The 17,330-nt window shown below is 46.9% G+C and overlaps 2 protein-coding genes across 3 annotated transcripts; one reads left to right on the top strand and one right to left on the bottom strand.

Annotated features, from left to right (window-relative positions):
- The first annotated feature begins 307 nt into the window (after positions 1-307).
- On the top strand, positions 308-13,496 carry STAT2 (signal transducer and activator of transcription 2). Of its 2 annotated transcripts, none has more exons than XM_019742425.3 (24): positions 308-511; positions 2,135-2,349; positions 2,517-2,670; positions 2,998-3,093; positions 3,267-3,359; positions 3,449-3,524; positions 3,935-4,020; positions 4,186-4,340; positions 6,550-6,708; positions 6,815-6,907; positions 7,122-7,181; positions 7,597-7,617; positions 7,840-7,933; positions 8,080-8,127; positions 8,207-8,290; positions 8,451-8,549; positions 8,652-8,787; positions 8,889-8,941; positions 9,071-9,165; positions 10,018-10,154; positions 10,337-10,519; positions 10,735-10,792; positions 11,594-11,907; positions 12,197-13,496. In XM_019742425.3, the coding sequence occupies exons 2-24, from the start codon at positions 2,219-2,221 to the stop codon at positions 12,337-12,339; spliced, it is 2,568 nt and encodes an 855-aa protein (XP_019597984.2). In that variant the 5' UTR covers positions 308-511; positions 2,135-2,218; the 3' UTR covers positions 12,340-13,496. The 2 variants fall into 2 exon arrangements, with proteins under 2 accessions (XP_019597984.2, XP_019597983.2); XM_019742424.3 differs by having other exon boundaries at positions 354-511; positions 2,206-2,349.
- A 1,013-nt stretch (positions 13,497-14,509) lies between these two features.
- IL23A (interleukin 23 subunit alpha) lies at positions 14,510-16,202 on the bottom strand. The gene is made up of 4 exons (XM_019742302.3): positions 15,891-16,202; positions 15,609-15,707; positions 14,924-15,070; positions 14,510-14,822 (listed from the first exon to the last, which is right to left on the bottom strand). The coding sequence occupies exons 1-4, from the start codon at positions 16,062-16,064 to the stop codon at positions 14,661-14,663; spliced, it is 582 nt and encodes a 193-aa protein (XP_019597861.3). The 5' UTR covers positions 16,065-16,202; the 3' UTR covers positions 14,510-14,660.
- Positions 16,203-17,330: the final 1,128 nt, after the last annotated feature.

The raw sequence follows: 17,330 nt of genomic DNA, 5'->3' as shown, positions 1-17,330 counted from the left end.
ACAGTTTTTATTTTGGTATTACTTCAGCCTTCCCCTTCCTATCTCAAAGTTTCGAAATTCCGGTCCCACCTCTTCTGAAGGAGCCTTAAGGGCTTCCACGGTCCTGAGCCAGTCTCGGTTCTGGGGTTGTAGGGCGGATTCTCGGAAATCAGCTGTTCGAGTTCGGAGCTATTCCATGAATTGGACTCCTCCCTCCGCAGTTAGCTCGCAGGAGGGCTCCCACCAATCGCTGGAGCTGGAGCTGTGGCTTCCGCTCTGCTTGTCCCGCCCCGCGGAGAGGCGGCGTTGTGGCGGCACCAATGAGCTCACAGCCTGAAGAGCTTGGCCAGCGTAGGGGTGCGGGGCTGGCAAGGGCAACAGCAGCCCACTCAAGCCCGCTACAAGGGGGCGGGCCCGAGGGGCGGGACGAAGCCCAGGGCGGGGCGGGAGACGCTGTTGCGGTAGCTCCCTCTGGGGAACCGAAGCCTAGAGCGGAGCCACTGGAGGGAGCGAGGACTGAGACCCTAACCAGGTAGTGGCCCTGAGCGGGCGCGCGGGGATTGGGGATGGAGGCGCGAGTTCCTCCCTGGGAAGGGTGGCAGACCCCGGGGGTAGCTACGCCCCGTAGTGGTCAACCTGTGTCCCCGAAGGAAATAGCCGTCGCCTGCTGCATCCTGGATCAACCCCCCCCTCCACTCCAGCCTAGCTCCCCAATCCTAATGCCCTCCTCCCAGAACTCCCCTGACTCGGAACTTGGCATTGTTACATTGATTCAGTGTCTTAGCCATTTACCCTCTAGTCTGTGTAATTTTTGATCTTCATAAACACAAAAAAATCAATGTCTAAGGGTAGATACAGTTTATTATCTTTGTTATGTTAAAAAGCATAAGACACAGAAAGGTGAAACTATTTGCTTAAGGTCACATACAAAATGAAGTTTATTTCAGAACAGCTTTTTGAACACAAAATAGTATGTGCCTAAGAGAGTGAGGATAACTGGAGAGGAACGTGTTACAGCCCTTAACCTCAAGTGTTTGCAGTCCATTTGAGAAGACCAGATTTGTTTCTTTCGATGTTGGTTTTGTTTGTTGTTACATTTAAACCTCAGGATTTACTTGCTGCCTTACTCTTTTAATACCAGCCCACTAGTTCCTTAAGAACTGGGGCCTCGTCATTTTTCAGAAAAAGCAATACAGGTACATAGTTATAAAAATCAAGCCCTACTAAAAGGGTTAAATTGAAAAATAAGAGCCCCTGCCCAATCCTTTCCTTCCCCTGTTCCTACTTACCAGGGGTAGAAAGGCACCTCATAATTATTCATACTTGTGGAAAAGAACCTCTCTCACCCCAGACATTTTTCTTTGATTTCTAATAAAATCATGTGACTGTTTTTAGACCACGGATGTACTGTTTATTCTTTTCCGTTAGGCCCAGGCTGCAACAAGAATAAGTTTTCATTTCCTAAATAGATAGATGGCAGTGGGCGGGGCAAGGTAGGGAGAAGGATTCTTTGCCCAGCCTACTTGGTGACAGCCAAGAAACAGTTTTGAGTGAAATTTCTGGGTCTCTTGCAAAGTTGATAATCCATGAGCAGAATCAGAGGTCAACAGAGGTCATAACAGTGTCACAACCTTAGGGATTGAGTGACTCCTTGCACAGCATTTAAACATCTTCTAGAATACAGCTCCTCCTTCCTACATGGAGAGCAGTTTATAGGGTGTACCTAAGTCCCCAATAAAGCTTTGGGGCCAGCAAGGATGATGCTGAAATAAATACTTATGACCCACACTGGCTTTTACATGCTCCAACATAAAGGGATACAAACACAAGCAAATTTATTGGGAGAGATAGATGAAATAAAAATGATAGCAATATCATTAATGTTTGTTGAAGATTAATAATGGGTACATGGATGATTCTTGTACTATTCACTCTACTTTGGCGTATGTTTAGAAATTACAATTAAAACAAAAAGGCCCACATATTGGAGCTCTTAAATAGTACACCCTGGACGAATATATACCAAACTAATAATTTTGGTTACTTCTGGAGAAGAGGGGAAGAGACCAAGATTGGGAGTGGGGTCAATCTAGATACCCCCCTTTTTTGTGTGTATCTTTTCTTACCTGTATAATTTTAAAATGTTCAATTTTAGTAATAAACAATCATAAGACTGTGGATGATTTAGTCCAGTCAAATTTCCAATTGGGAACCTGAATCCTTCAGACTCAGAACCCAAATGGCACAGTGGGAGAAGCTGCAGAATCTCGACAGCCCATTTCAAGATCTTCTGCACCAGCTCTATACAAATAGCCTCCTGCCAGTGGATATTCGACAGTACTTGGCTGTATGGATTGAAGACCAGAACTGGTGAGGCCCTCAGAAAGTTGGCAGTGGGGTGAGGGAGGTGAGGAAAGTGGTTTCATTCTTCAGAGCCCCTGGGATCCTGGAGACACCAAGGGCCGGAAGGGGTTGGGAGGCCTCAAGACAGTAGCAACCCTGCAGAGATACTAATCTTTGTCATTCCTGTTCCCCAGGCAGGAAGCTGCAATGGGCAACGATGATTCCAAGGCTAACATGCTCTTCTTCCACTTCTTGGATCAACTGAGCTATGAGTGTGGCCGCTGCAGCCAGGACCCTGAGTGCTTGTTGCTACAGCACAACTTGCGAAAATTCTATCGGGACATTCAGGTACTTGGAGGAGCTGGGTATAACAAAGTAGGAATGGGAGCTGAGTGCAGTGGAATACAGTTTAGGGTATGAAATAGGGCCTAGAGGTGCAAAGGGACAGTGGCAGATCAGGGGGAAGGGGGACAGAGTTTGGACTTAAAGGATCGCTGGCAGAGAGAAGGGCAGTGTTTAGATGATCCTGTTGGGAAGAGGCTAGAGTCTGGGGACCTGTGGTGAAAAGCGGAAGAGCTAGGGACCCTGAAAGAGGGGAAAGTACTGGGGTCACTGGTGGGAAGGTTCATTGAAGGCAGGTGAGTTCAATCAATTCTTTCTCTGTTCCTACTGCAGGCCTTTCCCCAGGGCCCCACCCAATTGGCTGCAATGATCTTTAACCTCCTTCTGGAAGAAAAAAGAATTCTGATCCAGGCTCAGAGGGCTCAGTTGGTGAGAACAATTTAGTGGTGATATTGAAAGTTCGTGGAGTAGAGACGGACCATGGAAAGGACTCAGGAAATTTATCTCAGAATAAGATCCCCCATAGCCTGTGGTTTAATTTCAGGCCTGGATTTCAGGGATGCAAGGTCAGAGTTGAATGTACTCAGAGCCTCTTATTTCAGGAGCAAGGCGAGCCAGCTCTTGAAGCACCTGTGGAGAGCCAGCAGCAGCATGAGATTGAATCCCGGATTCTGGAATTAAGGGCTATGATGGAGGTTGGTAGATGTGGCAAGTCAGGGTGGGCAGAACTCAGCCTGCTTCCTTCCACAGAAGCAGCCTCACCTGCGTCTCATCCCCACTACAGAAGCTGGTGAAATCCATCAGCCAACTGAAAGACCAGCAGGATGTCTTCTGCTTCCGATACAATATCCACAAGTCAGGTAGGAAGCACACTGAGGGTAGGAGGAAGACAGGTGCCCACTGGAAGGCCAAGGGTGGAAGAAAGCAGAAGGGAAAAGCCCCAGTAAACAGTAATCACCTTTGGCTACCCCTCACTAGCTATAGTACAGTCCTGCTGCCATGCAAAACTAGAAACGCCAGGGTGTTGTGGAGGTTGGGCTGGGGGTATGGCTGAGGGACAGCTAGTGAATGTTGAAGGAGATGCATGGGAAACCACCTTAGCCGATTGAGTGGGTTTCGATGGCCCGGAGCTGTCTGTGCTTTGCTTGGTTCCCCTTCTTCTCTCTTCAGGATTCCCCCCTCCTGACTCTGACTGAGGTCCAGGTCAGGAAGGTAAGGGGAAGGAACCCTAGATCTGAGCACTTGTCTCACTTCTGCTCCTGCCATCTAGTGAGGACACCCTCTTTGGACCCCCATCAGACCAGACAGCAGCAGCTTCTGCAGGAAACTCTCAATGAACTGGACAAAAGGAGAAAGGTGGGAGACAGAGGACAGAGGGAGTGTGTAAGCAGGGACCTGGGGAAAATGAGGGGTCTGGGAGCCCTGGCCTCTGAGCTTTGGCTTCTTTGTCCCTTCTTCCCCAGTTGGATTGTGGAGAGTGGTGGTGAGAGAGGCTCAGCACTCACTTCATGTCTTTTCTAGGAGGTGCTTGATACCTCCAAAGCACTGCTAGGCCGATTAACCACCCTAATCGATCTACTGCTGCCCCAATTGGAAGAGTGGAAAGTCCAGCAGCAGAAAGCCTGCATTGGAGCCCCCCTGGATGGAGGGTTAGAACTTATCCAGCTAGAAAAGTGGTGAGAGACATCTTCCCGCCCTCATGCTCACTCAGCCCTAGTCCTAACCATCCCCCTGTGCTTTGTAAGTTGCAGTGCCCTGTTAAAGGAATTGCTCTCCTGAACCTCTGCTCCCCAGAATGATCCCAGCTCCCTTATCTGACTGCAGCTACACTGCTCTTCATTCTCACTACCAAGGAAGCCCAGAACCCTTCCTTTTTAATCACCAGAGAAATATATTTTCTAGTTGTTTTGAGGGGGAATGAAGATAAAGCAAAAAAGAAAGAAAAAGAGAGAGAGAAAAGACTTATTTAGCTACTGTAATACTGTTAAACAAAAATTGAATCACACTGTTCATATTTTGAGACATGTGGGCTTGTTTTTCTTAAACTTAGATGTATGTTGTAATATTTACCCATGTTACTTTTAATGGCTGCATCATGGTTCCCTATAGGGAGATAACATATTTAATTAACTCTTATTTTTGGACATTTAGTTTTTAATTTCTTATTATTTTTTCCAGTAAACTTTTTATTTTATGTTAATTTTATTGTGATGTAGAACAAAAAGGAATGTGTCCTTCAACGTACTTGAAAAGTACCTACTGTTTTAAATTTTTTCTCATGAGGAAATTCATTGTCATTTGAACTATTGAAAATATACCACAGCTGTTCAGGTATATTGAAAACAGGTGTGTAGGGCTTTTGGTACAGGATCAGTATTTAAATTATTTAAATAACCTCATAACTACATCTTTATTTACATTCCTAATTATTTCTGTAATGTAAGTTGCTAGAAGTAGTATTCCTGGGTTGAAGTATATACCTTTCCTTGTTCATAGTGATGGTGTGTTATTGTGTTGGTTCTTTGTTTCATTGTTTTTAATAGAGCTTTATTGCTTTTTGTAATTATTATTAATAATATAATGTGTACCAGTTGAAAAAATTTCAGACAACTTTAAAGAGAAAAGAAAGTAAAAATCACCGATCTGCATAATCTGATCATGCAGAGGTATCCACTGTTGATGCTTTTACATACTTTTTCCAGATTTTCCCTGTGCGTGTACACAAATATACATCTATTTAATTTTATTTATTTATTTAATTTTTTTGGTGAGGGGGAATATTGGGGAACAGCGTGTTTCTCCAGGGCCCATCAGCTCCAAGTCGTTGTCCTTCAATCTAGCTGTGGAGGGCACAGCTCAGCTCCAAGTCCAGTTGCTGTGTTCAAGCTTTAGTTGCAGAGGGGCACAGCCCACCATCCCATGTGGGAATTGAACCAGCATCCCTGTTGTTCAGAGCTCATGCTCTAACCAACTGAACCATCCGGCTGCCCCAGTATACATCTATTTTAAACAGAAGTCAAATCATATATCTGTACTATCTTGTAATTTTTAAAAACTTAATATTTTTGTACTTTTTTGGGTACATTTTTCATGTTAAGTATTTGAGCCTATATCATTATTTTTAATGGTTGCATAGTATTTCATGATGTAAATATGCCATAATTTATATACCTAATACCATTTTTTTCTAATTTTTCTATTATAAATAACAAAGCTCTGAACTTCCTCATATATTTGTCTTTGTCTGTTTGTCTGATTATTTCCTTAGGATATATCTTAGAAATGGAATACTGCAAAAATCTATGCATATTTTTTGAGGCTTTTTGAAAAATAGTTTCAAACTGCTATCCCAATCTCTTTGCTTAAATGTATTATATGATTGTTTTCCTGTCACCACATTACCTATTATTATAATTTTTTTATAGACACAGTAAAGTAGAGAAGTCAAAAGTGTGAATTGTGCAGCCAGACTGCCTGGGATTACATACAACTTCATTCCTTACTAGTTTTATGACCTTGAGCAAGTCACTTTTCTGTGCCTCAGTTTTATCATCTGTAGAATGGGGACAATAACAGTACCTACCTCATAGGGTTGTTGAAAGGATTAAATGGATTAATATATGTAAAGCACTTAGAATAAATAGTACATAGCAGGCTTCATATGAAAGTTAGCTTTATTATGTTAATCTTTTACCAGTTTTATATGTGACAATAGCTTTGATTTTCATTTCTTGGATTATGAGTCAGGTTGAGTAATCAGTGCTTCCTGAATTCTTTTTTTGTCCCAGTTTCTAACTTCCACATAGTTAAAGGGGAGCTCTTAGAGCCTGTTTAGGGGTTCCAGGAAACTCACGGATTCTCTCTCCCTTGGATTCTATCATTCAGGTTCACAAATGGAGCAAAGCTATTGTTTCATCTGCGGCAGCTTTTGAAGGAGCTGAAGGAATTGAGTCGCATGGTTAGCTATCAGGATGACCCTCTGACCAAAGGGGTGGACCTGCGGGAGGCCCAGGTTACAGAGTTGCTACAGCGTCTCCTCCACAGGTCTAGAGGCCAGGGAGGGACTTGTAGGGAGGGCAAAGGGAAGGAACAAGAGGAGCCGTTCTTACAGATGCTGAGCTGTATATTCTCTCCACATCTCTCTTCCCAGAGCCTTTGTGGTAGAAACCCAACCCTGTATGCCTCAAACTCCCCATCGACCCCTCATCCTGAGGACTGGGAGCAAGTTCAGTGTCCAAACAAGGTTGGCATTTCAGAACTCATTCTTGCTTCCTTATTCCAGGCCTGATAACCATTCATTTCCTGGCTTTACAGATCTTCCCACTCTTGGCTATTTCTTCTCTTTTCCCCTCAATCCACCTACCTTCTAATCCCTTCCCTTATCTTTTTCAAACATCTGGTCTTATCCAGGAGGTTGAGGTTGACCACTTCCCCTCATCTACCTCTCTTCTCCCCAGGCTGCTGGTGAGACTCCAGGAACGCAGTGAGTCACTGACCGCAGAAGTCTCCATTGACAGGTAAATTGGGGCAGGTGAAGGATGGGACCAAAGGATGGCCAGGACATGGGCTGGTGGGCAGAATAGACACCTCTTCTTCACAACAAGGCCCTGTGGCTGTGCTCTGCCCCCTTCCGTTCCTACCTCATAGAAATGGTAACTCATGCCTTTTGTTGAGGACTTACTATGTGACATACAGCTTGCCAAATACTCATTTAATTGTCTAGGAATCTTATAAGTTAGATATTATCAATGCACCATTCAAACAAGCTTGGAGAGATAACGTCTCTTGTGCAAGGCCACATAAGCTAGTGAGCTGCACATTGGGGTTTGAACCCAGGTCTGTCTGATCCCAAAGACCAAATTCCTAACTTCTCCACTGTTTGCTTCCCAGTGATTTTTTTTCTTTTTTCTTTTTTTTTTTTTGTATTTTCAGGAATCCTCCTCAATCACAAGGGTACGTACCTGACCAGGACACTGCAAACGTGTGTACTGTGTGACTGGTGCAACCACATGTAGCAGCCCTGATGGGGGCACAAACGAGGGGGAGGTTGATTTTAGTGGAGAACAGGCAGCAGGAGAAGGGAGGTCTGAAATGAAGTGGAACTTTCGTTTTCCTGCTGAGTTTTTAGAATAACTCTACTTCTGTTCTTCATATATCTTCTTCCTCCTGAAACAGCTTCCGGAAGTTCAACATTTGTACCTCAAACCAGAAAACCTTGACCCCTGAGAAAGGGCAAAGTCAGGGCTTAATTTGGGATTTCGGTTACCTGGTAAGAAGGGTTAATAGCTTAAGCTTACTAATCCATTGGAACAGGCTGGGGGAAGTTCCCAGGCCTTGGGAAGTCCTGAGGGCAAAATGGGTTCCAGGGACGCTGGGGTCCCTCCTCTGGCATTCTCTCTTTCCCCCAATTCACAGACTCTGGTGGAGCAACGTTCTGGTGGTTCAGGAAAAGGCAATAATAAGGTGAGGCCTGGATAGAGGATTGGGGGAGCAAGAGGAATGTACCAAACGACCCTCTCACCACTGTCTCCGGCTGTTCCAGGGACTGCTGGGCGTAACGGAGGAACTGCACATTATCAGCATCACAGTCAAATACACCTACCAGGGTCTGAAGCAGGAGCTGACAGTGAGTGAAAATGGAGGGCAGGGAGAGACGAAGCAGATTTGGGAGAAGGCGTAGGAGGGATGAAATGGAATTCTCTCAGGGTGAGATATTACCTCTTGCCCCTACCAGATGTCTAAAGCTAAAATCAGCCCCGTCTCCTCTGTGATTCCTATCTTCCCAGACGGACACCCTTCCTGTGGTGATTATTTCTAATATGAATCAACTCTCAATTGCCTGGGCCTCGGTTCTCTGGTTCAATCTGCTCAGCACAAACCCCCAGGTAGAGGTGGGACCAACAGGTGAAGGATGGTGAGGAGGGGTGTGGAAGCTTGATGTGTAGGCGCTGCTTCTGAGCCATCCTGCCCTCCTCTCACCCTGGCAGAATCAGCAGTTCTTCTCCAGCCCCCCCAAAGCCCCCTGGAGCTTGCTGGGCCCTGCTCTCAGTTGGCAGTTCTTCTCCTACGTTGGCCGAGGCCTCGACCGGGACCAGCTGAGCATGCTGAAGGACAAACTGTTTGGTATAGACCTTCTTTTCTCTCAGCCCAGCCCTCTGTCCTTTCCATCCCAGCACCCCTAGCCTTGTCTCCTTCCATCATCTGAGCTACCTGTCTGCCCACAGGGAAGAACTGTAGGAATGAGAGTGCATCGTTGTCCTGGGCTGACTTCACTAAGGTAACTGCCTGCATCCCGGGCACCTAGATCCCAGCCCCTAGTCCAAAACTCTCCCCTCCCCCAACACTTCTTCCGTACATTAGGGGTTCCTGCTCCACATCCCTTTCTGCCTTTCCATTCCTCCTTCAGCGAGAGAGCCCCCCTGGAAAACTACCATTCTGGACATGGCTGGACAAAATCCTAGACCTGGTACATGATCACCTAAAGGATCTCTGGAAGGATGGGTAAGGCCTTGGTCAGCCTCTCTCTCCCACCCCACCCCACTCCAGCCCAGCCACCTTCTCGGCTTGAAAGTGGACTCTGTGCGCCCTCATGTGGTAAATAAGGAGAGAGAGCAAAAACTGGTACAAGGTCACACCCCCTCACATTTGCAATAACACCGACTTTCCCCGAAAATAAGACCTAGCCAGACAATCAGCTTTAATGGATCTTTTGGAGCAAAAATTAATGTAAGACCCAATCTTATTTTACTATAATATCAGACCGGGTCTTTATAATATAATATAATATACTTAATATAATATAATATTAATTTTTGCTCCAAAAGATGCATTAGAGCTGATGGTCCGGCTAGGTCTTGTTTTCGGGGAAACACAGTAGTTGGAGCCATTATTTGTTAAGCATCTACTGTGTTCCAGAGCCTGCTGGGTGCTTTCATGAATTCTGCCATGTAATCCTTATAACCATGCTCCAATGGATGTTGCCACCCTCGTTTCAAGTGAGGAAACTAAGGCTCAGGGAAATCAAAGAACTTACCCAAGGGGCCGAGTTGGGATTTGAACCAGGGCCTGTCTGATCCCAACCCTATGCTCTTTCTGCCACACTCTGCCCATTTATAGTGCACTTTGCCTTTCACCATATGCTTTTCATCTATGTGAGCTCACAGAATCTTCACACACACACACACCTCTTCCAACCTTGGGGGTACATATTGTCAGTAAAGTGAAGTAACTTGACCATAGCGGGACAGTTTGTAAGTGGCAGAACCAGCGCCAAACCTTGGCACTGTCTCCCTACCTAAGGGATCAGGGGGCCAGGAGGGCAGGAGCGCCTGACAGCCGCTTTCTCCCCTCCAGACGCATCATGGGCTTTGTGAGCCGGAGCCAGGAGCGCCGGTTGCTGAAGAAGACCATCTCTGGCACCTTTCTACTGCGCTTCAGTGAAACATCGGAAGGGGGCATTACCTGCTCCTGGGTGGAACACCAAGATGATGGTCAGCTGCTCTGCCCTGCTGTTCCTACAGCCTCTCCTTTCTGTCCCTCTGCTTGCCCTTCACTTACTTCCCTGTCTCTATTCTGTATCCCTCGGCAGGTCAGGGGTTGGGCAGCCAGGGTGGGGAGTGCCCAGGCTCAGCCTCTTCCCTCGAGCCTGCCTTTTCCTACGTCCACTTTCCAGATAAGGTGCTCATCTGCTCTGTGCAGCCCTTCACCAAGGAGGTGCTGCAGTCTCTCCCGCTGACCAAAATCATCCGCCACTACCAGCTGCTCACTGAGGAGAACATACCCGAGAACCCACTGCGCTTCCTCTACCCCCGAATCCCCCGGGATGAGGCTTTCGGGTGCTACTATGAGGACAAAGGTGAGTCTTTTACATACTTTACTGGGAGATTGCAGAGATTCTCAGGCATCCACAAATCCAATTCCTTCCTGCCAAACACGGGAAAATCAATATCCAGAGAAGGTAAGGGATTTGTCCATGGGACACTGCTAGTTAATAAGGAGATATGATTGTCAGGACCACCTATACTGTGTCCAATCCCCTGACCTCCCACCTCCTGTGTACGTCCCCCACAGATAATCTCCAGGAACGAAGGAAATACCTGAAACATAAGCTCATTGTGGTCTCTAACAGGTGAGATATGGACTCTTTGGCCATCCTCTCTAATCCTTGTTGGCTGACATAGTGACATAGTGACCCGAGCCTGCCCAATTCCAGTCTCTCTGGCTTTTCTCCTACTGACCCACACTCTCCAGCCCTCTCTATTTTCTAGTCTCTCTCCTCTCTATTTTCCCGCTGCCATCCTCAGGTTATCTCCACTGTGGTTCCCTGATAATAACAGTCATAATCACTGATGTTAATGGGCATCTTGATGCCAAACATGGTACTAGATATTTTTAGAACTTTTTAGAAATTTAATCCTCATGAGAATCCATCTGAGCAGGTAATGCTAACAGCCACATTTAATGAAAGTTTATTATGTACCAGGCACCGGGCTAAACCTTTGTGTTCATTTTGTCAGTTATTGAATCTATAATAGTCCTGTGAAGCAGACACTGTTATTAACTATTTTCAACTGAGGAGACAGGTTTAATGAAGTGGCGTGCCTAACGTACATGGCTACTAAATAATCCAAGTCTGTCAGATTCGAAAACCCTGCTTTAAACCATCCTACTGCCTCTCGAGTATTATTAGGTGTTGTTGTTCCCATTTTACAGATGATAAATCTGAGGCTCAGAAAGGTTAGGTAACTTGCCTAAGGTCACCCAGCTAGTAAACAATGGGATTCAAACTCTGGCAAGCCTGAATCCAAAGCCTGTGCTCTTAAGCCCTCTGCTCTGTTGCCTTCTTAGACCAGAGAGGTAGCCTCTGTTTGCTCGACCATTCCCCACTTTACCTAAACAACTGCCCCTTTGTCTGTATTGGGGTTTCCAGACAGGTGGATGAGCTTCAACAACCACTGGAGCCTAATCTGCAACAACCACTGGAGCCTAATCTGGAGCCAGAAGTGGAGTCATCAGGGCTGTACCCGGAGCTGGCACCAGGGCCAGAGCTGGGGTTAGAGCCACTGATGGAGGCAGGGCTGGATTTGGGGCCACCGCTGGAGCCCACACAAAGCTTGCCAAAGCCAAACCTGGGACCAGAACTGACACTGGATCCTATTCTAGAGCCTATTTCACAGCTGTTGCCAGAACCAGAGCCAGAGCTGCCCCATGATCTGAGACACTTGAACACTGAGGAAATGGAAAGTAAGTGATGAGATGGAGCTGGGGAAAGGGGGATACGGTCCCCTTCCCAATTCCCCTCCCTCACCCATTACAGAAAGGGCCCAGGTCTAAGTTCCTCATTGGAGAGGAGGCTCATTTCCTTGTGATTCCTTTCATTAGGAAATGTACACACCTCCCGCAGCCCCGCCTGAGTGCCTCTTCAGGCTCTGTCTAGGCCTCCTGCTGCCATCCATCCTTCCTCACTTTCCTTGCTGGGTTGGGAACTCCTTGCCTAAGATCAGGGACTGACTTCTTTCTCTGGACTTCCCAGTCTTCCGAAATAGTACGGAGATTGAAGAAATCATGCCAAATGGAGACCCACTGTTGGCCGACCAGAACACTGTGGATGAGGCTCACGTCTTCTACCCCAGCCATTTCTACATAGATGGGCCCTTGATTCCTTCTGACTACTAGGAACTACGTTTCCTCTGTTTTTTCTGTATCTTTTACCTACCCCTCACATCGTGATGTTGCTCTCCAAGGATGAGAAATCAGGCATGTGGCCCATCTAAGCTGGGTTAACCGTGTGATTTGGAGTGAGAGGTAAAAGCATTATATGGGTAAGGAAGGGGGACCAATGAATCAGAATAGATGTTGTTCTTAGCTCTCACTACGATCCTGGAGGCTGCCTGTTATGCTGGGAGGTGTAGAACTTATGGGAGCAGGCCAGGACCTTTAGGGGTAAAGGATTCAGGGAAGTTGCTTCTTTCCAGTATGGAAGGATTTCAACATTTTAATGGCTGGTTAAGACTAACGTGGTGCCCAGTAGGTTTGTTCCTCACTGGGGAATAGACACACGATAGAATCCATTTCTTTCTTCTGGTTTCCTCATGTCTAGGATAGCCTTTTCCTTTCTTCCCCTCACTCCTGACTCAAGTCCTGAATTTCCTCTTTTCCTGCAAGGACTGAGAGCTTTCTGCCTCAGCCACCACGTGAAGCTCCCCTCTGAGGAAGGGAGTAGGAGGTACATCTCTTACCAGTCTCCTCCCCACCTCCCAAGTTGGCCACAATCCATTCCTTCCCCCCCAGAAATAGTCCTCATGTGCCTGTGAAGCTTTGCACAATAACTTATTCTGCCTAGTCTCACTTTCCCAAAGCTTAGGAGACAAATCACTCCTAGAAGCCAGGGATGGTGTTACTGGGAATTTAGGAATTGCTTCTTATAGTATTAGATAAAATTTGCTATTGTTACAGAGGAAAGGACTCCTTGGTTCTTAAGATATTTCTCTATTAAGGTATCATTCCTTTGCTTTTGTGCAATATACTGTTTACCTGAAAAGAGGTATCCCATTCCTTGGGCATAGACCTGGGCAAAGATCAAGTTCCTGGAACCTTGGAATCTTGAAGGTTTATCATGGGGCAGTGAACAACCTCACACCTTAGCCATTTCCAGGGAACCCCAGGACAACTGCTGTTGCCCTAAGATGTGCTTCTAGTACAACTTGAGATGTAAATGAAAGTGAGGCCCTATACATGTAGATGTTTTCTACCTGGTATGTTAAGGAAGAATCCTATTCAGAAAGAGACCCTTCTGATTATAAGTGGCTAATAAACTTTGTGCTGACCTGGAAGCATTTGCTCCCTGAACTTCTTTACTTCTTTGCTCACAAGACTAATATCCTTGGAGAAACCAGCAGGCAATGGAGGATCAAGGTGAGCAAATCATGGCCTGTCTTCCACCCTCCCCCGTATGTCCCTCCTGTGATGTTTCTCCTTCTTACCTCCCTATTTAGCGCAACTTTTTCTGACCCTTACATTCTTCCAGGGAAGCTGTAAGCTATATATGAGTTGGGAAGGACTAGTAGTTATATAACTAGCCCATTGTCACGTAGCTGGTTGGTGGCAAAACAAAGAAATAAACCTGAATCTGTCTGATTCCAAAGCCCATGCCTTTTTGATTTTGTGATGATGGTGAAAAGGAAGGGAAATCATCACTAGCCCTTTCCCCTTCTCTTTCTTTCAAAGGTAGTTTAGATCCCTTTGGGTAATCAAACTCCCTTCTTAAGGGGCCCACAGAAGGGAGATGTGCTTTAAGGGAGAATCGTGTTAGTTTGGGGGATTTACCTTTTTCTTCCCGGAATGCCCGTCCTGCTCACATGGCTCTGACTTTTGATCCTTCAGTGATCGGGATTTCTGTCTTTGGCCAAATACACTCTTGGTGAAGAAAGCAGGGAAGGAGGCACTGGGAGCAAGCGAGAGGCCCTGCGTCCTCATCTCAGCCCTTTTTAATCCCATTCATCTTGCTTAGCCATACAGGGATTAAGACCAAAAAGATGCCAGTTACTCTCTACAGCAGGGGATCATAAGGAAATAGCCTGTCCACAGTAGCCCTGCGGAGTAGAAAGTAGAAGGATGCATTTTGTAATGCCTTGTCCCTGTTTTTCCATTCTGTTTCTTTTTCCAAACCAAATCTAGAAATTAGACTCAGATATCCACATAAATAGGTTTATTGAAAAAAGTACATAATTCAGTATAAATATAATAAATAATCATCCTCCCCAAACTGCTGCTGAGGATAAATAATCCCAAATTTTCCTTTTCCATCTAATAAATACTCAACATGTCCTAGGTCAGCATCATAAATCAGTCAGTTTCGGTAATTTTTCAACAATGCAAGTCCCATTAGAATGAAATGACTGATTTGACTTGGCTCACAGGTGCCTCAGCTGGCTGACAGGTTCATCTTTGCATTGCTGAGCCATGGAGATCTGGGTGGCATCCTTAAGCTGTTGGCTTTAGGGGCTCAGGGTTGCTGCTCCATGGGCAAAGACCCGGGCAGCTACAGCCACAAAGGCCTTGAGGCTGCGAAGAATCTTGAGGCGGAGAAGGGGGCGCTGCCATGGGTGGCTGGGACTGAGGCTTAGAGTCTGCTCGGTCTCCCAGGGGTGCCCCTCAGGCTGAAAGGACACGGGACACAATTAGAGAGGGCTCTAGCTCCTTCACCCCCCAGTCTGTTGAGAGACTGCAAGCCGCCATCCCCCAGGCCCCTAGTTCATACCTGTAAGAGTTGCCTGAGACCCAGTAGGGAGGAGTGAAGCTGGTTCACAGGGCCACCGGGGAGTAAAGAGGACTCCCCTGTGAAAATGTCTGAGTCCAGCAGCTTCTCATAAAAAACCAGGCCCTGGTGGATCCTTTGCAAGCAGGACTGAGGAGAAAAGAAAGCAGTTGAAGAAAACATACCCTCTTCCTACTCCATTCACCAAAGACCCACCCAGTTCTTGGGATCCTTAGACGCGGCTATGGTCCGAATATTTGTGTCCCCACAAAATGTATCTGTTGAGATCCTAACCCCCAGTGCGATGGTATTAGGAGGTGAGGCCTTTGAGAGGTGATGAGGTCATGAGGGTGGAGCCTCATGAATGGGATGAGTGCTCTTACAAGACACCCATGGAGCTCTTTAGCCCCTTCTGCCACGTGAGGATATGATGAGACGTCTGCAACCTGCACAGGGGCCCTCACCAACCATGATAGCACCCTGAGCTCCTTGGGCGTGGACCTGGAGAAATTTATTTCTTACAGCCTCCAGAACTAGGAGAGATTTCTGTTTATAAACTACCCAGTCTATGGTGTGTTATTGTAGCCACCTGAGCTGACGAGGACAAATACAATCTTTACTAAATCACCATCGTGCCCAGATATGTCCCCATTCCCCTCTTTCTTGTGGCTCAGCCTCATTTTAGTACCTCACTATTGTCCCTGAGTCCTTGGGGATCACAGCCATCCTCACACTGGATATGGGGGACATCATTTGTAGTCTCGTCATCTCCTTCTCTTGGTAGATCCTGGAGTGGAGGAGGGGTGGGGAAGACAGAAGAAGTAAGTATTTTCAAACCCACCTGGGTCCTCAGGCCTAAGACTCTCCCAGGAACCCCAACCCTCTAGCTTCTACGCAAGGCCAGAGTCTTCCACTGTAGCCTTGGAGAACTGGGAGAGGTTCCTCGTTGGTCCCAGAGGCTGTCACTCACCACATGTCCCATTGGTGGATGTGCACTCCAGGCCAGTGTGCAGAGCTTCTGTGAGAGCTGCTGGCACCGAGCCCAGGCAGGGTCGCTGCTTTCAGGCACAGCACGGCCCTGAGCGGTCCCAGACAGCAGCAGCAGCAGCAGCAGCAGCAGCAGCACAGCTCTGCTCCCCAGCATCTCGGTGCCTGCTTCTCAAATCTGGCTGGCTCTGTGCCTTGCACCAGTCCCTGTGGAATCTCTGCCCACTTCCCCTTGCTCTGAGCTTGATTGTCTCTGTTCTGTGTGTCTCTGGTTTGGTTCCTTCAGTTCGCTGAGGTTCTGAGCTGCTTCCCCTGTTTTTCTACCCTTGTCTCCGAGTCTCTTTTTAAGGTCCCTGCATTGTAACACCCGCCCTTTATACTAGCAGGTGACTCACAGCAGGTGGGATTCCCCTCCCTGCATCATCCCCCTCCGTGGGGAGCCCAGGTATGTAGCCTCAGTCCCAGGGGAAATGACTTGTGTGGTTGCTGTGGCTGGAGGCCTGGGATGGGACATATGTGTAATGCTCTCCAGGAATTGAAATGGCTGTAGTTGGAGGTGGGGGCGGGAATAACAAATATTTAAATGAATCTAGTCTCAAGTTCCTTCCTGTTTAACCTTTTCCTCATCTTTTGCCTCTTGAAGCTATAACACCCCCACTCCCAGCCCAAAACCTAATTTCCTCACCTCTTCCTGCCTGAGGAAAAACCAAAACAGAAACATTCATTTGTCTCCCAATAAGATGTCAAGCTCAGTTTGGAATGAAGTTTGGTTCCCACCAGATGCCTTCTATCTAAAAATAAGGGGGATTCTTTTTCAACATTGTGAACAGTGTTATTTTCACCAGAAGAGAATGGACATGAAGGCATTTTGAGAACTGGGCAGCCATGTAAGTGCCATTCCGAGTGTTACTGTTCCCCTACTTCAGGCCTCACTGTGGAGAGTAGGAGGCCTGTTGGAGGAGGACGCTGTTGCTAAGACCCTTCTGATTCTTCAAATTTAGTGGCTCAGAGTTTCATGGGCTCTGTGGGCTGCAGGTGATAGCTCTTTTGGAACAACAGTGTAAGCAAGGGCTAGAAGTCCAGTTTAGATATTCCAGCTCCTACACCATGGCTAAGAAGTCCAGGAGTCCTTGGTAGTTGAAGGTGCTCAGTGTCAATGACCCTGGCCAGTTCTTCAGCCTGTTGCGTCCATGGGTAAAATCCACTGACACTGATTTCATCACCCTCCCTGATGCAACATCCAGTGAAACAGTTGAGAGTGTGAGATTAGGCGTGGGAGTGGAGGGTGGTCCAAATCTGGGACTGCCCCAACCCCAGTGGAGGGTCCCAGGACAATTTGGACGTCAGAATGAGGTCGTGGGTGACCACACAGATGGCTCCCAAAGCCTCCCCAAGAGGTTGACGTTTTCCTCTGAGAAGCCCT

Source organism: Rhinolophus sinicus, chromosome 1 (genome assembly GCF_057876585.1).
Source record: "Rhinolophus sinicus isolate RSI-liver-muscle chromosome 1, RSI-T2T, whole genome shotgun sequence".
NCBI lineage: Eukaryota > Metazoa > Chordata > Mammalia > Chiroptera > Rhinolophidae > Rhinolophus > Rhinolophus sinicus.
The sequence above is the reverse complement of the archived record's forward strand: the minus strand, read 5'-3'. Positions and strand labels throughout refer to the sequence as shown.